General features: G+C 41.2%; 1 protein-coding gene across 4 annotated transcripts in view; it reads right to left on the minus strand.

The window, feature by feature from the left end:
• Positions 1–25,190, minus strand: part of GRIA1 (glutamate ionotropic receptor AMPA type subunit 1) — a 310,401-nt gene that overhangs the window by 253,901 nt on the left and 31,310 nt on the right. For all 4 annotated transcript variants that reach the window (XM_056516840.1, XM_056516836.1, XM_056516838.1 and 1 more), the window contains exon 2: positions 7,490–7,627. In XM_056516840.1, coding sequence (XP_056372815.1) covers positions 7,490–7,627 — 138 coding nt within the window. The remainder of the gene's footprint in view (positions 1–7,489; positions 7,628–25,190) is intronic.

Genomic DNA, 25,190 nt, shown 5'->3' on the forward strand with positions numbered 1-25,190 from the left:
AAAAAGGATGACAGGTTCTATTAAAACCAGAATATAAAAATGACACTACTAAAGTAAATGTATCCCATAGTTTTCAGAACTGAAGCTAAAATAGTAATCATAGGGGAAGGGAATTTTATAGACATCTTGACCACTGAAGGACATTATAGGTGACTTAAAAAGGTTAATAACAAGAAAAAATGAATTATATTAGTCTTTTGAACTGAAATAAAGAGATTGGTAAAACCGTAATCTTATAGGGTATCTAAAAGCCTAAATTGATGACCTATCCTTTTGATATTAGATCGGTGGGGGTCAAGATCTAGGCACCCATGCCAATAAAGTATTTATCAGGCACAGATACCTACTTCTAGTAATGGCCCTGCCTGATATTACAATTCTCTACAGCTTCACCCTATTAAGGTAAATTAAACTTTGTTGCAATATTTGACATAGCTGCTATGTGCCTGGTAAATAAGTGTTTCAGCCCCTTTTAACAGCAGATTGGCGGGAGTGTCAAGCATGGCTTTCTTGGGGCACTTAGATCGATGATGTATTGTAGTGCCTGAAAACCCTTAAAGATGGCCATACATATGATATAGTTTTTGGCTGACTTCTTACTTACCAACAACTACCTCTCCATGATTCCCCAAGTATAAAAAAAAAAAAAGCAAAGGTTCTCCTTAAGGAGTTTTATAGACCATGCAAAGTTGCACTGGGAAAAAATTATGCAAAAGAGCCCTCCTCCAGAAGGAAGAGAACTTGCTCCCTGGTGCCACCTATTTTACACAGTAGAGCACAACATGGCCTACAAGATACCACAAGTCCCCGGGGCACTCTCTGCACTTTATTTTCCTTCTAGGAGAGATTCTGGCTTGGCTGATAATCCACAGTCATGTTTAAAGGCTCCGATAGGGGCACAGCAATGACTTTCAGGGCTGCCATAGTGCCACCTCTCTCCCTTTTTTAAGAGGGATTCTTTGCATATTCCTATCCTAGTTCAAATGTACAGTACACACAATATTTGTTAAGTATTTGATATCCATAATTGTTTTTGTAAAGAGAACCAGGCCAGATTTTTTGTGACATATTTTCAGCTCACCATGGGATCAGCTCCTCTGGAATTTTTAATGTGACAGGTTCCCAAGAAAAAAAAAATTGATACAGAATACTGACCAAATGTGCGAGTGTGAATGAGGGCTAATTCCTCTGGTTTAGTGCTCAGCATAAATGTAATTTTAGAAATATAGGCAGGTATGACTGGTTGAAAATAGAACAATTTTGTTTTGAGGCCTAGTTAGTAGAAGGCATATCAACATACTCGAAAACATTCATCATTCTCCGTTAATGAAATGCCCATGGATATTAATTATGTCCCTAAGGCCGAAATAATCTAATTTCATGGAACAAGACCAGAACTCTGCTATGTTCAGGAATTGCTCCTCCTTAAAGAACCACTACATAAGAATAATGTTTGTTTTTACAATAATACATACTGTAGATATCTAAGGGGTCATGCACATGGCCTGATTACTGATCACTGTAAACCACCTAGTCATGCCTGCTCAGCCAAAGGCTGGGTACATGAGTGAGCTCCCCCATCAGTAGTGATTGGCTGAGCGAGCAAGAAGGTCCTTGTGTTGATCGAAGACCACAAAGTGGTGAGCAGCCAGGATGGGATGGGATCAGAACTGAAGTGGTGGGGGCTGTGAACACTTACTTACTTTTCAGCCCAATTTGAGCACTATTGAATCAAATAAAAACCTCTGGACAACCCCTTTAGTGGTACATACTTTTCTTAGTTTGGCAATGCTATTTAGGTATTGTACAGTATAATATTTTTTCCATGTATGGTGGTGCATGACTATATACCATATTGTGGGGGTGACGGAATGCCCAAAAGACACACCATAAGGAATTCTGTCATTTAATATGACGATGGCAATGCCATAGAATTGAAACCTTTTAAGACATGTACATTTTCAGGTTGTTTTTCCATTTTTTGTTATGTTATTGTAATTTAGACCATTTTAATAAAGAACCTCCACACAACCCTAATGCGAACCATTCTATCTCTCCTTATTACACTGACATGATTGGATTGTCTGCATGCAAATCGTATTTCCCAGACTTCTCCGCCATCCCCCTTTTCTTAGATCATTTGTTTCATTTGAACACTGCAAAGTAATAAGTAATCTAACCTCATTATATTCGTCTTTTAATACCCTTTAAGTGTAATGAGCTTTTTCTATGGAAGGCATCAGAGCAACATCTCTGTGGGAATTTAAGGATGGAGACGAATAATTGAAAAATTATTTTTTTTTTTCCATTGCACTGCTGTAGTGGTAATAAGGATAGTTAAAGGTCTGGTGACTCTAGGAATTAAAAATCCTTCAAAAGAACATGTTTATGGTAATTCATTGTGATGTAACTATAGGACATGGGATGAAAAGTTCTAGTGGCTGCTGAAAGTTGGATAATGATGCAGGGATATGTCAGGTTTAAATGGGAACTTACAGCATGGTCAACTACACTAACCTGAATATGCAGGTACATAGTGCAGGTGACCTTGTTTCTAACACTTTTTACTGGGTGAAAAATGGTGCAGCCATTCATCTTGGTGCTAGTATGGTGTTTTCTTCTTAAAGGGGTACTCCGGTGGAAAACTATTTTTTTTTCCATATCAACTGACTCCAGAAAGTTCAACAGATTTGTAAATTAAGATAAATAAAAGAGCACGTACGTGCACTCACCGCTCAGCGTAGACAGTAGCATCTGGAAGTTCCGTAACGGGATGCTGGGTCACAGCATAGGCGCAGGTGTGTGGCGCTCGGAGGCCTCCCAGTGCCACACACCTGCGCCTGTGCCGTGACCCGGCACCCCGTTACCGGACTTCCAGACGCTACTGTCTCCACTGAGTGGTGAGTGCACGTACATGCTCTTTTATTTATCTTATATTGATACTTCATACATTTGTATGTGCACCCCGCAGGAGACATTGACATAGGTCTACATTTTGTTGGTTAGATTTGTAAATTACTTCTATTAAAACATCTTAATCCTTACAGTACTTTTCAGCTGCTATATACTATAGATTAAGTTGAGTTGTTCTTTTCTGCCTGACCACAGTGCTATCTGCTGACATCTCTGTCAATGTCTGGAACTCTCCAGTAAGAGCAAATCCTATAGCAAACCCCTCCTGCTCCAGTTTCTGACATGGACAGAGGTGTCAGCAGAGAGCACTGTGGTCAGACAGAAAATAACAACTCAACTTCCTCTGGTGCATACAGCAGCTGAATTTTTAAATAAAAGTAATCTACAAATCTGTTTAACTTTCTGGCATCAGTTGATTTGAAAAATGTTTTTTTTTCCACTGGCGTACCTCTTTAACTGCACTGGAGACGGTCTGCTGCTGTATGTTCCATGCTTTCTCTCGCTGGCTCCAGTGATAATCCTGCCCCCAAATGATAACCCTGCCCCCTCCATAAATATTTGTCACCTCTTCCTCAGCTTGCGTATCAAGGGGGACAGGTTATCGGCAGAAGGGAGCGGGTTATCACCAGAGTGGGCGGATAAAGCTGTGCACATACAGCAAAATCAACCTCTAGTACTTTAGAAGAAATTACCACGTTAGCAACAAGACAAATATCTCCTGAACAGCTTTCCCCGGCAAGAAGCGTTAAAAACATGGTCACCAGCAATATCTACCTGTATATTAAGGTTAGTGTCAGTTTCCATTTAAGAGGGTTTTCTGGGATTTCAACACTGATGGCCCATCCTTTATTAATGCTTAATAAGTGGGAGACTGAGCCTCCCCAGTACCATGCTGCATGCCCAATTACATGTTTTTTAAGTGGAAGCCATGATGCTAATATTCCCAAATAGGTCTACTCCCTATAGACTATACCGATCATAATACAGTACATATATATATATATATATATATATATATATATATACACATATATACGAGTGTGGAATTGTCTAAATTTTTTACCTTAATTGTGTGGGAAAAACCAAAAGTGAACATTACCTTTAAATTATGTCACGCTCTTAAGGTTGCATTTTAATATAATTCTGCATAATGCCACATCCCGAGCCTTGCACACCAGTCGCTTGGGCTCTCTAAACAAGTGTTAATTTGTCTTTCAGCCAACTTCAGACAATGAGCAAGGAATTCAAAAACATAAAGTGTGTAGGATGCTATATTATTATGGTAGAGAATAGGCCACAAATAGCTCACATTTTTAGCAGTTCCTACTGGCCTTTCGAGCCAATGAAAAGACTCCTGTTGTGAGCCCGGAGCACACTGTAATTATCCAGAGAAAGAGGCTGAGAGATTACACAGGCATTTGGCATAAGCACACAAGTAATGTTCTAGTTTATAAATAAGCCCAAAAGAAGAATAAAAACCAACAAGGGGTATTGAGAGAAAGGATTCTATGATACAAAGCCGGCCATATAGAGCTGTTTGACTTTCAAATCATAACCTGTCCAATAAACTGTGACAAAGAAAATTACAGAAATTCTGAATATTGACATTTTCGTTTTTCAAATTACTTAAAATATAAAACAATAAGGTATCCTACCAGTTATTGGAGACTCCAAGCATAAGCAACATTCGCCATCTTACCAAAAGAATTGAGGCCTAACAGAAATCCCACACATTCATATAATAAGGCCATAATGGGAAGATTAGTAAGCACTGAGGCACCCTATATCTAATAGGTAATAAGTCCATAGTTGTTGGTTCATTGGCAGAGCAGTGGGTTTAAAACAAGTTTAACCTCTCTGTTAAAGGGGTTGTTCCAAGATCAAAATCTAACCCCTAACTAAGTACTGAGCTTGGCAATGTCTGGAAGACCTCAAAATAATAAATGGAGCACTTGCCACACAGACACATGTGCTGCACTTTATTCATATGGGGGACACTTTTTCTCACTTGTTCAGATGGGTGGGGGTCCCAGCGGTCAGACCCTCACTGATTCTTACAGAATAACCTTTCATCTTGAGACAACCCCTTTAAGTAACAATAGAGGTAGCTGCCAAGCTATGAACTCCATTTCTCCATCAAACTGGTTATAAGCTAGACTGTTGGCATGGCAGACAGCTATTTCTCCATTATTCAAGAAGTAGAGTAGAGTGAGCCTTATGCCTGTTTGCATGACTCCTATGACTTTATCTGTCTTGTCAGTATGTGTCGGGCATTAGTCCCTGAACTAATTTCTTACTGTTCACTAATACTCTTACCGATACATAGTTGTATAATTTGTTACCTCGGCCCCAGTGCTTCACTGTATATTTATCCACATAAAACTTTTTTTGCTATGGATCATCATAGAATCCTATTATACATTCAGGTTGCTCTTGCATTTAAAGGCCATATCCACATTCACAACCTTTTATAGTGTTCCAGTTTATTTAAATTACAATTATATTTTACCATGTTCTGTCTGCAATTCCTCTATGTCTATCCATGGTAACAGACTATAAACACATTATTTCTAGTGTTGAGCGGCATAGGCCATATTCGAATTCACGATATTTCACGAATATATGGACGAATATTCATCATATATTCGCTAAATTCGCATATTCATAATATTCACGTTTTATTTTCGCATATGCGAAAATTCGCGTATGCAAAAATTAACATATATAAAAATGAGCATGAGCTAAAGTTCGCTTATGCGAAAATTTGTATATGCAAATTTTCGCATATGCGAAAATTCACACGGCAGTCTCACACAGTAGTATTAGAGTCTTTAAACCACACAAGCTGGAAGCAGAGAGGAATGATCACTGTGATGTGTACTGTTAAAAAAAAAAAAAAAACGAATATTCGTAATTAAGAATATATGGTGCTATATTCGCAAATATTCGTGAATTCGCGAATATTCGCGAATTCGCGAATATGTGATATTCGTGAATAAAATTTTTATTGTGAATATTCGCGAGCAACACTAATTATTTCTTATTGGTTAGGGTTGGAGTGTTAGGACCCCACAGATCCCCAAAACTGAGAAAAATAATTCCTAGCACTCAATTCCTTCTTAATGGGGCTTCTGTACGTTGCCAAGCTCAGTTGTCAATGTTTGGTAGACCCATAGAGAATGAATAAAACTATTTTTCTGTGTTCTCAGGGCCCCAACTAATCAGCTTGTTATCCACTTTCTTGTGAATAGGGGATAACTATTTGAGTTGGAAAGTGTACTCAGTATCTAATACTGACTCATTATGTTTTTTATTTTTTTTGCTTCTATCACCTATATGCATTATAAAAATACCTATTTTTTATTAGTTCACAGTGCTAGAAATACTCTCAGGTAATCCTTCCCTTGTGGTGGTGGGAGGTCATTGGTGCGCCTGCTCATGCAGCCTTGTCCATAAGTCATCTGATGGACAAGCTGATGCTGGTGCCGCACTGGTTAAAGGCCCCTAGTGGTAGGATTTTCAGGGGCCGTTTTCAGGGACCCCAAGTGGTAGGATTTTCAACAACCATATTAAAAGGGTACTCCGGTGCTAAGACATCTTATCCCCTATCCCTTATCCCCTACCCCCCCCCCCCCCCGTGTGACGTCACGCTCCACCCCTCAATGTAAGCCTATGGGAGGGGGCATGACAGCTGTCACGCCTCCTCCCATAGGCTTGCATTGAGGGGGCGGAGTGTGATGTCACATGGGGGCGGAGCCATGACATCACAATGCTCTGGCCCCGTGATCGCCAGTAATCAAACCCGGAGCGAACATGCTCCGGCGACTGATTGTAATGGGGTGCTGCATGCAAGATCACGGGGGTCCCGCCCCTAGGATAGTGGATAAGATGTCTTAGCGCCGTAGTACCCCTTTAAAAAGGTCTTTCATTTTCATTAGTAACAACATATAAAAAGTTTTTGGATCTGACAGTGGCCATTTAAGTTAACAGTAGGACCATACAAGGAAGTATGACTGTACGATCAGACTACACAGGGTTTGTTTGTAGTCTGATACCTTGGAGACACATAGGTCTGCATAGTAGAAGTGATATTTTTTAGGAAGATTATTTGCAAATTTTCTTCACTTTTCATTTTAGATACACTGGAGCAATAAAAAAAAATTGGATGAAAAACCATAAATACCTTTTGGAATTATATGATGATGCCCAATGATCCACAGAACAATTGGCAATAAGAATAATATCACATTTAAATTAATTTGTGAATCACAGCAACTTTAAATTAAAAAAAAAGCAGCTTCTCTATGGCGTTTCTTCTACCTTTAACATTAATTAGCCTTTTCCTGTGGATAAACACTGAACATTTTTTTTCTACTGCTTTTCCATTATCTTTTCAGCCAAGAGACTTTTAGTAAATACTTTTTAATTAAGATAAGCGTCTTGCGTTCTGCTACAGAAAACAGCTAAAAGGATTTGCAAGTCTTGTACTCCACAGAACTGCTAATACATGGTGAATGAATTGCGCTAAAACAATATATGATGCAAATCAGCTTAGAACCATTTCTCCAGTACTTACAGGTGTAGGTCATTTCAAAACTGTCACTGATGTTCACAATATCAATTTGGGGCAACAGCTTTGGGGGTTCCACCAACTGAGATAACGCAAAACGAAAGGCGGCATGTTCCTGCGATTGCTGGTTTGGGAAGAGGCCCCCTGTAAAGAAAAAAAGAAAATATGACATAGTAGTAAAATCACAGACTAATAGTTTATATTATATTTGCAAATAAGGTTTAACTATACAGAAATAACTGCATACATACAGTGTAATGTGTTATATACCATTCCTAAATTCTATGTAGTCCCCCCCTGCAGAGCCAGGCAGGGACTTAAAAGCAGTCATGGGACACAAAGCCCACCGGCCCACATACACATCCCAACCCCATTTTGCAAAATAAATGTGTTGCAGTGTCACAGTCTCCTTGTATGCCATGCCTTAGTATTACATTTCTAGAAGGAATTAAAAAGGAAGAGCACAACACAGAGTTCTAACTAAGGCTACGTGCATATCTGGGTTTGGGAGCTGGAAGCTACGTGTCTCAACAGACACCAACGGTCCTGATAGATCCCATTGACTTATATGGGATCCGCATGGTTTTCAGTCTGGTGTCTGTTGTTCTGCAGGTTCGGCTTGCAGTATTTTTTCTCCACTCATGTACTTCTGTTTTAACACACCCTGAACGGAGCCAAACGATGATGTGCGCACTGGCCTAAAGATGCTCCAGAATTATTATCTCATGCGTAATACTATTATTTACTATAACAGACAGGTCAGCAGAGTTGACAGCACCGCAAGAATCCAATGACTCACAGGTGATGTCTTCTCTGATCAGAGTCATTCATCTTTCCTTTTTTTATTTCACCATCTGGCCCAGACCTCCATCACGACTTCAGAGTTTGCTGCTGAAACACTTTTGGCCCCTCACTTCTACATTCATCTCAGTCTAAAGGAACACACATAAATTCAAATCCCAAAACCCCTAAATACATTCATATCCCCAGACCACTAAATAAATTCATATGCCCAGACTCACAAATACATTCATATTCCCAGACAACATTTAGGTCCGAATGCTGTGCGCACGCTGCGGGTCGACCACGCCCCCTTGTGATGTCAAGCCACGCCCTCAATGCAAATCAGTTGGAGGGTGCATGGTGGCCGCCACGCCTCCTCACATAGACATGCATTGAGAGGGCATGGCCTGACATCACAAGGGCGTGGCCAACCTCGCAGCACGCACACAGCGTTCGTAACTGGCCACTGGCCAGTGGAGTACCCCTTTAATATCACCCGACTTCTAAATGCATCCGTATCCCCAGACTCCTAATACATTCATATCCCTAGACCCCCAAATAAGTTCATATCCTCAGACCCCTAATATATTCATATTCTCAGACCTCCAAATAAATGAATATCCCCAGACCCCTAAAAAATGAATATCCCCAGACCCCTAAAAAATGAATATCCCCAGACCCCCAAATAAATTCATATGCCCAGACCCTTAAATATATTCATATGCTCAGACTCCTAGGAAGGCAGTACACAGTCCAGGGCTTACAGTACCACTAATCTGTATGGTGAGGTGGTCATATTGGATACATGAAGAGAAGTACCAGTTGTCACACAAGTATTGTATTGTGTCATTCAGGAGTCTTACCACAGGGCTCACAGTACTTCCCCAGCCTTATTAGACTCCTGAATGGCAGAATACTGCAGGAGATTGAAAAAGCTGTTTTTTAGATAGTACACATAAAGCTGGGGACATATACTCTATGTTGACTTTGGTTTGCAGAACCTGTTAAATACTTTAGACACTGAATAGCAGCTTGTGTAACGGGAGCTAATGTTTCATCAGTGTCACCATTAGTTGATACTATTAATTGTATTCCTGAATGTCATTCCACAAAAAGAGAAAGTGACATTCAGTGGGAGTCATTATTGATGCCCTGTGTCTGACTGGATGATGGATGTTGTGGTGACGGAAGTGATGTTTTGCAACACCTGCAGGTGGGAGAGTGGTACATTTATATAGCCATCTGTTTTTGGACCCTCAGGGCACTGTGTGCGCAGTTATCCCTTAAGAAAGACTAAAGTTTTGAGTGAAAGTGGAGGTCTGGGCCTAAACAGCATTGAGTATCATGCCAGTGGGATACAAAAAGAAAGAAGTCAACTGAGTTACTGAAGCCTGAGAAAGAGTGGAGCCCATAAAAATGGGTCATGCATCAGTCACAGACACCTTTGGAGGCTCTGGGGCATAGTATACAAGTGACTGGTGCCTTCCTTAAATCCATCATAGTGGCACGGAAGGTTTGGCAGTCATTTTGACTGTCATTTTGACATAACTTGGTTAACTAAAGTGTCCTGCAACTGATCAGTGCCCACCAAGTGATGAAAAAAGCTCTAAACTATGTACCTCCTCTACAGACTGCCATGATTATGTTTGTGTACCACTTAAAGTAACAGAAACCAAAAAGCTTGCTGTGCATCTATGGGAATCACAATTATAGGCAAGAAAAACTAACTATCTCAACTGATAACACACACCTGTAACATTTATAGGGGAGATTTATCAAACTGTGAGAGAAAATACATAGAGGGATTTTCCCACAGCAACCAATCACAGCTCAACTAACGAGCTCTGGTAAAGTGAAAGCTGAGCTGTGATTGGTCGCTGTGGGAAAATCCAGCCACTTTTTCACTCCCACACAGTTTGATAAATCTGGGCCTATGTCTTTTATTGAGCATGTTGAGTAAACAACCATAATGCAGGGATTAACCATAAATGAACCCATCAATGTAATAACCTGTAGCAGCAGTCACCTCCACCAAACAATTCCTGTAGCTGCAAAGGAAGAAAATCATTGGGGAATTTTGTACACTTTTGTACACTTCCAGCTTGCAAATGTGTTTTATTTCATCAATATTTCTGCAATGTCTTGAGTATAGAACCCTTTTCAGGTCATACCTAAGTGCAATAGGGTTAAAGTGTACTTGTGGTTACCAAAAACTTTTTATATAATGTAGATAATACCATTATATGTATTAAAAAAATGTGTATATTTTTGTCCCTGCAAAGTGTGAGTAGACAAGCAGGACTCTGTGTACTAAGTACAAGCAGGACTCTGTACACTTAGGACAAGCAGGGCTCTGTGCAGTGAGGACAAGCAGGGCTCTGTGCACTGAGGACAAGCAGGGCTCTGTGCACTGAGGAAAAGCAGGGCTCTGTGCAGTGAGGGCAAGCAGGGCTCTGTGCACTAAGGACAAGCAGGGCTCTGTGCAGCGAGGGCAAGCAGGGCTCTGTTCACCAAGGACAAGCAGGGCTCTGTATACTGAGGACAAACAGGGCTCTGTGCACTGAGGACAAGCAGGGCTCTGTACATTGAGGACAAGCAGGGCTCTGTACACTGAGGACAAGCAGGGCTCTGTACACTGAGGACAAGCAGGGCTCTGTGCACTAAGAACAAGCAGGGCTCTGTGCACTGAGGACAAGCAGGGCTCTGTGCACTGAGAACAAGCAGGGCTCTGTGCACTGAGGACAAGTAGGACTCTGTGCACAGTATACAAGCAGGGCTCTGTGCAATGAGGACAAGCAAGGCCCTGTACACTGAGGACAAGCAGGACACTGTGCATTGAGGACAAGCAGGGCTCTGTGCACTGAGGACAAACAGGGCTCTGTGCACTGAGGACAAGAAGGGCTCTGTGCAGTGAGGGCAAGCAGGGCTCTGTGCACCAAGGACAAGCAGGGCTCTGTACAGCGAGGGCAAGCAGGGCTCTGTTCACCAAGGACAAGCAGGGCTCTGTATACTGAGGACAAACAGGGCTCTGTGCACTGAGGACAAGCAGGGCTCTGTACATTGAGGACAAGCAGGGCTCTGTACACTGAGGACAAGCAGGGCTCTGTACACTGAGGACAAGCAGGGCTCTGTGCACCAAGAACAAGCAGGGCTCTGTGCACTGAGGACAAGCAGGGCTCTGTGCACTGAGAACAAGCAGGGCTCTGTGCACTGAGGACAAGTAGGACTCTGTGCACAGAATACAAGCAGGGCTCTGTGCAATGAGGACAAGCAAGGCCCTGTACACTGAGGACAAGCAGGGCTCTGTACATTGAGGATAAGCAGGTCTCTGTGCACCAAGAACAAGCAGGGCTCTGTGCACTGAGGACAAGCAGGGCTTTGTGCACCAAGAACAAGCAGGGCTCTGGGCACTGAGGACAAGCAGGACTCTGTGCACAGAGGACAAGCAGGGCTCTGTGCAATGAGGACAAGCAAGGCCCTGTACACTGAGGACAAGCAGGCCGCTGTGCACTGAGGACAAGCAGGGCTCTGTGCAGTGAGGACAAGCAGAGCTCTGTGCCGTCAGGCTCTGTGACATGCTCTGGCTCACACAGCAGGATGATTAACAAGCCAGAAGCCTGCACAGAGCACTGCTTGTCCCACCCACACTTCCTATGTTTGGACTCGAGACACACAGGCAATAGCTGCAGGGACAATATTTTTACCCAAACATATACACATTTTTTAACCAATGTGTATTACAAATATACATATAATGGTATTATCTACATTATATAAAAACATTTTTAATGACTGGTACACTTTAAAGGGCTACTTTGGTGGAAAACATATTTTGTTAAATCAACTGGTGCCAGAAAGTTAAACAGATTTGTAATTTACTTCTATTTAAAAATCTTAATCCTTACAGTACTTATCAGCTTCTGTACAATAAAGAGGAAGTTCTTTTCTTTTTGAATTTATTTTCTGTCTGTCCAGGTGCTCTCTGCTGACACCTCTGTCCATGTCAGGAACTGTCCAGAGCAGGAACAATTTCCCATAGCAAACCTCTTCTGCTTTGAACAGTTCCTGACATGGACAGAGGTGTCAGCAGAGAGCACCGTGGACAGAAAGAAAAGATATTTAAAAAGAAAGGTACTTCCTCTGTAGTATACAGCAGCTGATAAGTACTGGAAGAATTAAATGTTTAAATAGAAGTAATTTACAAATCTGTTTAACTTTCTGGCACCAGTTGATTTAAAAAAAAATAAATAAAAATGTTTTCCACCAGAGTACCCCTTTTAGATCGGGACTTTCCAAAACACATTTTTATTAAGTAGATTATTTGTGTCTTGTTGCATCACCCAACATCTTTATAGTTTGTGGTCATAAACTGCTGCCCTTACTTTGGATTCATTGTTCTGTGGTGGCCCAGTACAGGAGATGCTACCCCGTACCCTTGCTGCCCTGTCAGGCAGCCTCCTTTAGTGTCCCCAGGGCCGCTTGCACCTGTTTCCCCCCTATACATATTTTCTGCAGTGTAGTGTTATAAAATGTGTTGTATCTTTAAGAGATATGTCATGTGATTGTTACCCAGGAGGTATCAGTGACCAGGTGATCCCAGGGGTGACATATGGGCTCCCTGCAAGTCTCCCCCATATAAACCCTGGGTGAAGCTACCTTCTCTCTCTTTCCTCTTTTCCTTACAAGTCTTTGCTGAGGTCCAGTGCAGTCGTGCCTAGTGTGTGTGTCCAGAGTGTTGGAGGCTTGAAGTCACCATCAATTCAAGTAAAGTCAATCCCTGTCATCTGTCAAGTCAGCGTGGTGTGCAATCAATTGTCCAGTCCTACTACAAGTCCCAGCAAGCCCTTAAGGTTTCTGCGTCACTGGTCACCTCTGTGGGCCCTGGCTGAACTCTATAGACTTTACCAACTGTCTACCTTCAGTAAAGCTACTGTTGTCCGTAACTTGGCGTCAGAGCATTTATTGCCCCTGTGCCTAGCCCAGGATCCAGCGGGTGGTTTGAGGCTAAACCACGCCCTGATGTCCTGAATACAAGGTGTTAATGCCATCTGCCCCTAGGGTAACAACATCTGCCCTCATCACACCCCGCTATGACCGTTTCCTCAATGATGACAAGGTATCCAGGTACTGAGACAGCAAAGCGGCCCCAAACCATGTTGCTCCCTCCACTATACTTCATGTTTGGCTAATAAAACTTTGCCGAGCACTGCTGCATAGACAATTAACAGAGTGCTGGCCGTGCAGGCACAGTCCACACTTATCATTGCAGGGAACATTTCTCCTATAATCTAGTGATTGTCATGGGTCCCAGAGGTCAGACCTCTACTGGTCACCTAGTTATCCCCTATTCTATGGATAGGGGATAACTTTTAATTGTGTAAATATCCCTTTAAGTTTTCCCAAGACCACCCAATACTTATAGGGAAAATGTACTATTTAAGATGAGATAAACAATTTTTTTTTAGCACAAAGGGTTTATTTACTTTTTCTTAATCCTGTATGCATTTATAATGTTCTACATTTGAGCATCAGAAATTGTGGTTATATTAGTCAATATAGAGCAGTGATGGGGAACCTATAGCATGCGTGGGCACGGGCCATAGTTCGCCGTGCGACCTGTGAAGACTTGCGACCGCTCCTCCATTCAGCTCTCCAAAGGTTTCCAAAGCTTGAGCTGGGGGAGAGCGAAGGTAGAGGACCCAGATCTGCACAGGAGAAATAAGCCACGCCCCAAGCCACGCCCCCTCATCTCCCCCTCCCGGAGGATGCAGATCTGCAAGGCAGACAGAAGGCAGAGCAGGGGAGAGAGGACGTACACAGCTCCTCATCTCCCCTGCCTAATGATTTCTATGTGTGAAGGGGGACATACTGCATGGGCTGGGGATAAGGGGGGGGGGGGGAGAAACATCACAGACTGGGGATGGTTTCTATTTGAGGGCACTTTCAGGGAAAAAAAGTTGGCGTGCATTACAGTTTGGGCACTCGGGCTCAAAAGGTTCACCATGACTGATATAGAGGGTCTCAGAGGAATTCAGATGGTTAGACAAAGGAGGTTCTAAAACATAGTATTTGTTGAATGAATGACGTGTTGAAGAATCTAAGAATGCACAATACACTTTCTATTGACAATGCCCTACTAGATATATCAAAGATCTGTATACACACAAGAATGATGTTCCCTATAGGGTTTAATTGACTCATTTCTAGAACATTTTATAGCTTAGGAAGGAAAATAAGTGAGGAGTAACAATGAGAAAGATGAGAAAGATAATGTGGATGTAATTTCAAGTGTAGACCCCCATGAAGTCGTAAAGCTATTATTGTCTTTCTATGGAGGAGTTTTTCCTTTGAGGGAATAGATGACAAATGGAAGACAAAAATCAATTGATGATACAAAGGAGCAATTCTAAGTACTGCCTAGACCCTTCTTATCTGATTTCACTATTGCAGAAAATGAGTGGGAGGTTGGGGGGAATTTCATAATTTTGGAAAGTGTTTAAAAGGCTTTTTACTCTTGGCCCTTTCAAATTCATCCTGATCACAGTTTGACACACACAGAGATGATAGCGAAGATATTTCTTCAAACTTCCTGAACACTCACATGATCACAGCATATGGCAGACATACTGGGATATGTACAAAGTCAATATACCAATCTATATATTAGGTAGTTATAAGCTTCATCATCCTGCTGAACCTCATTGAATTCCCAATTCAGCCTTCTTCAGCTATTGCAGATTGGAATGTTCCTAGCTACAGAAAGTCTGTGTCGATATTCTTGCTGTCAAAAATACTGGAACTTGTTGGGCCCCAGTATCAGTCAATTACATTCATTAGAATCCATTGGGTTAACCCAGTGGTCTCCCTACCAGCAACTATGAATATAATAGTGGCCTTAGTGCAGAAAGTTATTGTGAATTAAATGTTATAAATCAACTATTTGGGCATTAAATATCCCTGGTCCCCTAGAAACTAGTCTCAACAAATGTTCTCCTTTGCCTGGTCTAATACACAAATCCTGTATCTAGGAATTGTTCTAACCAGCTCACCCGACCAATTAATAGCTACTAATTTTAAAAATCTTATAGCCCAATTGACAAAAGATGTGACCATATATAGCTATATCCCCATTTCATAGGTAGGAAGTGATGAAGATGATTCTACTTCTATATAACTATGTATAAATATATCAGGGGACCATACAGAGATCTCTCCCATGATTTATTTATATCCAGGACTGTATCTATAACAAGGGGGCATCCTCTATGTTTAGAGGAAAGAAGGTTTCTACACCAGCACAGATGGGGGTTCTTTTTTTAAAATAACTGTTTATTTATGTTAAATTTTTAAGACATTTTACACATATCAAACAACATAGAAAAAGTACAATAATACAAAATCATCTGCAATGCAAAAGTAGGCAGAATGGTTAAGATCCATCATACAAAATTTTTACAACAAAAATAATATGGATTGTCAGGTAAAAAGACTTTATTCTAGTAGTAAAACCTATCAGAACATTGTAAATATAGCAAACTAGGTTTATAGTTATAATCAGTGACCATCTGGATCTAATGCATTATCATATTAGACATAAAATAAATTAAACAAAATAATAAAGGAGTAAAAAAAATAAAGAGGTACATCACATAGGTTAGAGAAGGAGGAGAGGACATAGAAGTGTAAAGAGAAAATATGAAAAGAAGGGAATGAGAAATTAGAAAATGGGAGAATGAGGATCACAGTCTGGGTTCACCTGAGGATGAGGACGACTAGGAAGGTTGAATAGCTTCCAATGAGTCCCATGGCACCAAATATTGTGGAATATAGGTAGCTTATTAGCTATAAGGGCAGATAGGTATTCCATCCTTCTTATCTCCCATATTCTATCAATCAATGCTTGAAGAGAAGGGATATCAGTTCTTCTCCACCATTTGGCTATTAAACATTTGGATGCTGTTAATATTAACATTAGTAGTTTAATTTTATTATTGGAAATATTCTCAGGTTCTTTACGGTAAGAGCAGTGAGACTGTGGAATTCTCTCCCCGAGAAGGTGGTCATGGTGAACTCTGTAAAAGAATTCAAAAGAGGTCTGGATGCATTTTTGGAGAATAATAACATCGCCAGTTATGTATACTAGATTTATAGGGACAGAACGATGATCAAGGGATTTATTCAAGACTGCCATATTTGGAGTCGGGAAGGAATTTTTACCTCGAGTAGGAGTTTTTTTTTTTTGTCTCATTAGGGTTATAGGTTGAACTTGATGGACTCTGGTCTTTTTTCAACCTTATGAACTATGTTACTATGTTACTTTCCAAAAGTTTGTGCGAATTTATCAGTGGCTCTACCATTGGGCTTAATAGCCTTGTCATAGACCTTATAGCTTTGTTATGGATAGAAGCCATGAGGCTTAAAAAACTCCCCCACTAATGAAAAGTCTGCCCTGGCACAAACCTGATCTCTCAATTTTGCTACCAGGCATAGCATTAAGTATCACTGTCCAGTTTCAGCTGCTTTATTCTCTCTATCTTCTTTTTGTTTTGATCACTATGTCCAGTGCATTGAAATAACAAGAAGCAGAACAATCAGCATTCCGCCTCCTGTTTAAGCCAGTACTTCACTGTAGAGGAATGTAATATACAGACCCCAGGTATAATCCATTCATGGTTGTACTGCTTTAGACCACCAGGGATTTTGTCATTACCTTTTTTGTTCCCTAGACCACCAGGGATTTTACTACTAACTAATGTCTCATTAACCTTTAAACCCATTTTATTAACTAGACCATGAGAAATGGTGGCATTTACCCTCCACTTTGCACTAAACTACTAAAGGTTTTGGTATAAACCTTCCTTTTCGGCCCCAAACCCCCAAGAATACTGAAATAAATATGTTCTCTAAACCATAAAAGATGCCGGCATGATTCAGGCTCCCAGAAGTGAAGTAGATGGACATGTACAGCCGAACTTTTAGACAAGTAAAATTGTGATTCCACAAGAACTGGTTTTAGAATGGCATGGTTTTATGAAAGCCATAACCTTTGGTTTAAAGTGCAGTCAATGTTCATGTTAAACATATCTGGAGCCTACATAGTAAAAATGAGCAGACTTCACTGTACACTTCGCTGTACTCACAGTTTTATTTGCCAACATAAAGTTAGCCACCTACTGTAACTGTGAAGTGATGGATATCCGGGATTATTTATTACAATGGGAGCATTCCAGGCGCTGGCAAAATCTGAGCTAAAGATTAACATACTATGACATGATCGTGCCTCTTACTATCAGCCAAAGGCTCAAAAGACTATTGCTTGATTTTCTTTGAACTAAACTCTCCAATGGTTTAGATGAAAAGAACCTGCTAATAGATTGTCAGTTGTAACCTATACCTGTCTAGGGGCCCAGGCTAATGAGTTTAATAAAGGGGAACATATTCATCCGACATCTGCCACCCTCCACCCAAAATTAATAAGTCCAGTTCATTCACATCAATGTGTAAGCATATGGTTCATTGATTTTACAGGCCATGTCTTCCATCCCCTTTCTCAGGGATCCACTGAATATTTGACATGAGTCTGAAAGGATGGATATAGGCCTTCTTCCTTTCACCCCAAAAGGATCCACAGATTACAAAATCCATATCAATATTTGTAATGTACATAACATGTTACCAGAACGCATATTGGAGTTTGGGGATGGAGATGTTGTGTCCTACCAATTGATGTATAGGGACAAAAAACTTCCAAAGGTTCCTTTTTAGCTCTTTTCATACTAACCTTTTTACTAAATTACTTATTCCAAACAACCCCATGCAAAGTTACTTATAGGAGATGCGGAAGTACACGGCCCTGGAAGACTAATGTCCAACTGGCCAACTCTCTAATGTGTATGGAGGCTTACTGACCCTGCCTCGACAGATGATGATGCACAGAAGGATCAGACATGCTGGATTTCAACTGCTCTACACATTTGTTCTCGGAGAGATAAGCCACCACCAAAACTGTCTGGCAAAATACATCCCCTCTTCCCATGCAGAACACATGAATGTTTGGTCAACAACTATTGAAGGTGTATGCGCACCTTAAAGGGAATCAGTCATCAAGCTAAGCTGCAGATACATATTGTATGGGTTAAAGGACAACAAACCCAACTGTCCCAGTGTTTTACATTTTAATGATTCATAAACTTATACAATTGATCTTTTTTGTCTGTTCTGTGTCCCCAGAGGGTGGTCTCAAGCTGTTAAACTGCTGCAACCTTACATTTCTAAAGGCATCAAGGAACTAGGCATGTCCACATTTTTTTTCTCCATATTTTTTCTCTTAAGTCGCTCAGCACTCCTTCCTGGACCCTTGGAATGTACGAAAAAAAAGATAAAATGCATACGTTTGTAAATCATGAAAAGGTAAAAGATAAAACACTGACATTATTGGGATTGTTGCCCCTTCACCAAATTGCATCTGCAGCTTGATGCATGATCTGGAGCAGACGGATTATCCAAAAAGAAGCCCACAAGACCCTCTCCTGCATTAGAAAATGCAAGTACCTGTAGTATAATCTACACATACTGCATGCTGTGTAAGCCCTGTTAAAGAATTTTTATTGTGGCCTCTGTGGCGCTATGGCGTAAAGGGATTAAAGTGCACACGGACATAGGATGTATACTTTACTCCACTTTAACCGTTTTTGCATATATATATATATATATATATATATATATATATATATATAGTCATGGCCGTAAATGTTGGCACCCCTGAAATTTTTCTAGAAAATAAAGTATTTCTCACAGAAAAGGATTGCAGAAACACGTTTTGCTATACACATGTTTATTCCCTTTGTGTGTGTATTGGAAATAAACCAAAAAAGGGAGGGAAAAAAGCAAATTGGATATAATGTCACACCAAACTCCAAAAATGGGCTGAACAAAATTATTGGCACCCTTTCAAAATTGTGGAAAAATAAGATTGTTTCAAGCATGTGATGCTCCTTTAAACTCGCCTGAGGCAAGTAACAGGTGTGGGAAATATAAAAATCACACCTGAAAGCAGATAAAAAGGAGAGAATTTCATTTAGTCTTTGCATTGTGTGTCTGTGTGTGCCACACTAAGCATGGACAACAGAACGAGGAGAAGAGAACTGTCTAAGGACTTGAGAACCAAAATTGTGGAAAAATATCAACAATCTCAAGGTTACAAGTCCATCTCCAGAGATCTAGATTTGCCTTTGTCCACAGTGCGCAACATTATCAAGAAGTTTGCAACCCATGGCACTGTAGCTAATCTCCCTGGGCGTGGACAGAAGAGAAAAATTGATGAAAATTGATTTCAACACAGGATAGTCCATATGGTGGATAAGCAGCCCCAAACAAGTTCCAAAGATATTCAATCTGTCCTGCAGGCTCAGGGAGCATCAGTGTTCGCGCAAACTATTCGTCAACATTTAAATGAATTTTGGGTTGCACTGTACAGCCCAGTGTCAGAAAGCTGGGTCTGCGTCTGAGATTTTGGGTCTTCCAGCAGGACAATGACCACAAACATATATCAAAAAGCACCCAGAAATGGATGGCAACAAAGCCCTGGAGAGTTCTGAAGTGGTCAGCAATGAGTCCAGATCTAAATCCCATTGAACACCTGTGGAGCGATCTTAAAATTGCTGTTGGGAAAAGGCGCCCTTCCAATAAGAGAGACCTGGAGCAGTTTGCAAAGGAAGAGTGGTCCAAAATTCCAGCTGAGAGGTGTAAGAAGCTTATTGATGGTTGTACGAAGCGACTGATTTCAGTTAATTTTTTCCAAAGGGTGTGCAACCACATATTAAGGTATGGGTGCCAATAATTTGTCCTGCCCCTTTTTGGAGTTTGGCGGGACATTATGTCCAATTAGCTTCTTTTCCTCCCTTTTTGGTTTGGTTCCAATACACACAAAGGGTATAAATGTGTATAGCAAAACATGTGTTACTGCAATCCTTTTCTGTGAGAAATAATTCATCTTCTTGAAAAATTTCAGGGGTGCCAACATTTACGGCCATGACTATATATATATATATATATATATATATATATATATATATATATTTTTTTTTTTATACATTGTAAGGATTTCTCCCTGGGGATAGCTCCGGGATCATCCTTGACACCGCCACAAGACATATTTCCACTTCAATCAGCAGACAAACAACAGTACTTTATGCAAGTCCGGCCCCTCGCCAGCTTTATTAGACAGGTTGCAGGATAAATAAAAACATAAGATAGGAAAAAACAAAACCCTAGACATTCTAGTCACTAACTAAACAATCCAGCATGTCCTGACGATCAACTGGTGGGCTTTTCCCGGCCAGTTAAACTTATGCCTCGTGGCACCTTCTACTCACTGTTCACACACAGCGTTTGTAACCTCTTGCTGTGTATCATCCACATCACTCTTGGGGCCAATCACAGCTCGGGCTGTGTGTTCCTCACCAGGACACCTGCCTCCCCCTACAGCTACCTTGCTGTCTTCTGGGGAGAGCACCAACTATCCTGTCTGACTTCCTTTTAAACACACTTCCCCTTTCTGCTACCTCATTAATTAGGCTACAGGTGGAGGTTTCTCCAGGGTTAGCTAGGGAAATATACCCTTCCCTTGCCACAGTGTCACAATATATATATATATATATATATATATATATATATATATGTGTGTGTGTATCAAGAAACCACGGATGAATCCAGCTCCTCAAAGGGTGCGGTGCACGAACTTTTCACTATGAAAGGTACAAGATACACGTTGCAATCCGGCACTCTTCAAAACCTTCTTTGTTGCAGACAGGTTAAAAACACTGCGTCACGTATGTACTACGTCACATATGTGTCAATAAGAATAAATACAAGCAAAAGGTATTCAGACATACTTGCAGTGTTCCCGCAATGTGCCTACAAGATTGAGCATATCAAATGTAATTTGTGAACATTTGTGACTATTTCACAACAGTTTTCATTTTGCTTGTGCAACTGAGTTCTAGGAGAGGATTTTTTAAAACCTGTGTAGGGGAAAAGTGAAAGAGCAACCAATCATTTTTTTTTTTTAAAAGGCCTCTAAAAAAGAAGCCATCTAATTGGTTGCTATGGGCAACTGCAACACTTTTCTTCACGTTTTGATAAATCTCCTCCCTGGTTCTGACCAAACTAGTATTGGTTGAATCTGTACTTCAGCAATAGCCAAGAAACTTGTGTATAACACAGTCTAAGTGCCCTTAATCCCTGTATGACAAGGTTAGGTCACCTAGGAGTTTATCTATGGACTTCTTAGCAGTTCTTAAGGCAAGGTTAACGTAAAGGTTATGGCAAAATTTATGGCAATAGGTAAATGGGCAGTGCCTGGTAGTAACTAATAGGTTGAATAAAAACACTCTACACTAGTAGATTGTTTAAGCTTTTTTAAATTAAAGTGGTACTCCAGTGGAAGAACTATTTTTTTATTTTTTATCAACTGGTGCCAGAAAGTTAAATAGATTTGTAAATTACTTCTATTTGAAAATCTTAATCCTTCCAGTTCTTATCAGCAGCTGTATCATCCAGAGGAAGATCTTTTCTTTTTTGAATTTATTTTCTGTCTGACCACAGTGTTCTCTGCTGACACCTCTGTCCATGTCAGGAACTGTCCAGAGCAGGAGAAAATCCCTATAGCAAACCTCTCCTGCTCTGGACAGTTCCTTACATGAACAGAGGTGGCAGCAGAGAGCCCTTTAGTCAGACAGAAAATAAATTCAAAAAGGAAAAGAACTTCCTCTGTATCATACAGCAGCTGATAAATACTGGAATGATTAAGATTTTTAAATAGTAAGTAATTTGTGAAGTCATTTACAAATCTATTTAACTTTCTGGCACCAGTTGATTTAAAAAAAAAAAAAATTACACCGAAGTACCCCTTTAATGTCTATAAATTATGGGGGAGATTTATCATTGCATTTTTTCCATTTTTGCTCTTTCGTTTTTTCCTTCTTACCTTTTAAAAATCATAACCCTTTAAATTTTGCACTAGAAAATCCATATGATGGCTTATTTTTGCACTACCAATTCCACTTTGTAATGACATCAGTCATTTTACCCAAAAGTCTACGGCAGAATGGAAAAAAATTATAGTGCGACAAAATTGAAGAAAAATGCAATTTCGTAACTTTTGGGGGCTTCTGTTTCTACGTAGTGCAAGATTGATACCTTATCTTTATTCTGTAGGTACATATGGTTAAAATGATACCCTACGTATATACGTTAGATTTTTCCGTACTTCTGGAAAAAATCATAACTACATGCAGGAAAATTTATACGTTTAAAATTGTTATCTTCTGAAGCTATAACTCATTTATTTTTCCATGTAAGGGGCGGTGTGAGGGCAAATTTTTTGTGCCATGTTCTGAAGTTTTTGGCGGTACCTATTGATTAGACTTTTTGATTGCTTTTTATTCATTTTTTCATGATATAAAGAGTGAACAAAAATACGCTATTTTGACCATGCGGTTTAAATAACAATATCTTTTTATATTTTGGACATTTCCACATGTAGCGATACCACATATGTTTATTTACACAGGTTTTTTTTTAAATGGGAAAAGGGGGGTGATTCAAACTTTTAAAGGGGTTAAATTATCTTTTTTTTGCAGTGTTATAGCCTCCATAGGGGGCTATAACACTGCACACACTGACATAGGAAACCATTGATGGATGATTCTGCCACTTGATTGCTCATGCCTGGATCTCAGGCACTGAGCAGTCATTCGGTAATCGGACACCAGGAGGCGGGTAAGGGGACCCTCCCTGTGTCCTACAGCTGTTCAGGACACCATGATTTCGCTGCAGCGATCTCGAACAGCCCCCTGAGCTAACCGGCAGCAGTTTAGTTTCACTTTAGATGTGGTGATAAACTTTGAACGCCGCGACTAAAGGGTTAATAGCGTGCGGCATTACGATCAGTGCTGCGCGCTATTAGACACGGGCCCTGGCCATTGTTAGAGGACGGGCCCGACCCATTATGATGCGGGGCCGAAAGGGAGTGGACTCAGGGTGTACAGGTACGCCCTGCATCCTTAAGGAGTTAAAACTAACTTTCCAAAGACAACAATGATAATTGTCCCCCTATGGGGCATGGCTTGGAACGCTGGCAGACGGCTGCATGTTCTGAGAGCTCCGGCCTGGCCACTGCTTTTAGGGCTTTTTTCTAAATAATTGGTGGGAGGAACAAGTATAAAAAGAAAGAGAAACTTGCCTCCGGCACTCAGGAATCAGCGCAAAGCATTGCTGAGAAGCGCAGAATGGGCCGCAAATGCATCGGGCCCTTCACCGTACGGCTCCCATGGTGGTATGGTGAGCTTAGTGCATAATGGCGGCGCCCGGAGCTCATACACCACCACTGAACGGCTGGGGACCTGAAGCGGCCCACCCAGGGAACCCCACTGCAAGTATACCACACTCCCTCCCTTCATAATGTGACCAGGGGATCTCAGCACATACCTCAGCTGCCCCCAACAGCTCCCAGCAGACAGTGCCCTAGGTGCTCATGTCCTCCTCTCCTCCAGCAGCTGTCACTGAGCTGCAGCTTCCACAAAGAGGACAGAATATAATGTTAAAGGAGGCAATTGGAGGTCCCGATGCCTGTTCTTCCTCCTTACAGCCCTCATCTGCACCTAATAACCAACTTACCAGGACTCTGCAAGAAGCTTGTCCCTCTATCCAGCAGCAGCACTGTCCCACAGGCTCTGAGACTGCTTCTGCTCCAACAATCTCACAGCCTTTGCCTGCAGCCACTGCTGTGCATCAGGATCCGGCTCAGCATCTCACTCACAATACCACCAAGCACCATAATCCTAATCTTAAACAGATTTCTTCCATGTCTCCATATCTCTACTCTCCTTATATGGTCGCTACTGTCTCTGCGGTACATATGGACTCAGGTGCGTCCACTTCTAGTGGCGATTCGTCAGATGATCATATCCCGCCTGAATATTGGGGAGCCAGTCCCCCTGCGAAGAAGAAACTCTTCAAAATGCCCTTGAATCAAACCCCCTCTGGAAGTCACAGTTCAAATTATTCCTCATCAGAAGAATCTAGGGTAAGTGGCCCAGAATCTCACAGACAATCCCTTCACCGTACACCTACAGCTCCTGCACAAGCTGTCACACTAGATTCTCTCTCTGCTCCAGCTCCTCCATTGCTGTCACCTGAAAAAGCTGTGCCTACCTTACGTAACCATCCGGAGCTGCAAGTGCTTTTAGCTCTCCTTCCCACTAAGATGGACTTACTCACTCTTGCTACAGATCTCAAAACAGCTTGGAAAAATGATCTTAGGCCAGTCCGAACTGATGTCAATCAACTGAAGCAAAGAGTTCAAGATCTGGAACATTTCCACTCATCTGTTACTACCCAGATTGCCGACCTTCAGTCTACAACATGTATCCATCATTCATGGCAAGCCTCCACTATGGCTCATATTGACGATCTGGATAACCGCAACAGGAGGAACAACATTAGGATCAAGGGTCTTCCTGAAACTGTGCTACCTCAAGAGATCCCTGGAACTCTGCAGAGACTATTTAGTGAAGTTTTTCAAAAACCATCTGATACGCTTCTGGAATTGGATAGGGAGCATAGAGCCCTCAAAGCTAAAAGCCTGGATCATAAATGACTCCAGGATGTTATCTGCTGAGTACGCCGCTATCAAATTAAATGGGGCTGAAATTCTCTTCTTTCCTGAGCTCTCACAAGGAACACTGCGTCTCAGAGCGACTCTACGTCCCCTTCTCATGCTGCAGAATTCCAAAATTGTTTATTGCTGGGGATTCCCCTTCTCCCTCATTGCCCGACATGGCTCGACTGTGGCCACATTGCGCTACCCTAGTGAATTGCATGCTTTCCTGGAGACTTTTAAACTGCCTCTTTTTCCTCTGCC

Source organism: Hyla sarda, chromosome 4, assembly GCF_029499605.1.
Source record: "Hyla sarda isolate aHylSar1 chromosome 4, aHylSar1.hap1, whole genome shotgun sequence".
In the NCBI taxonomy this organism is placed as follows: domain Eukaryota; kingdom Metazoa; phylum Chordata; class Amphibia; order Anura; family Hylidae; genus Hyla; species Hyla sarda.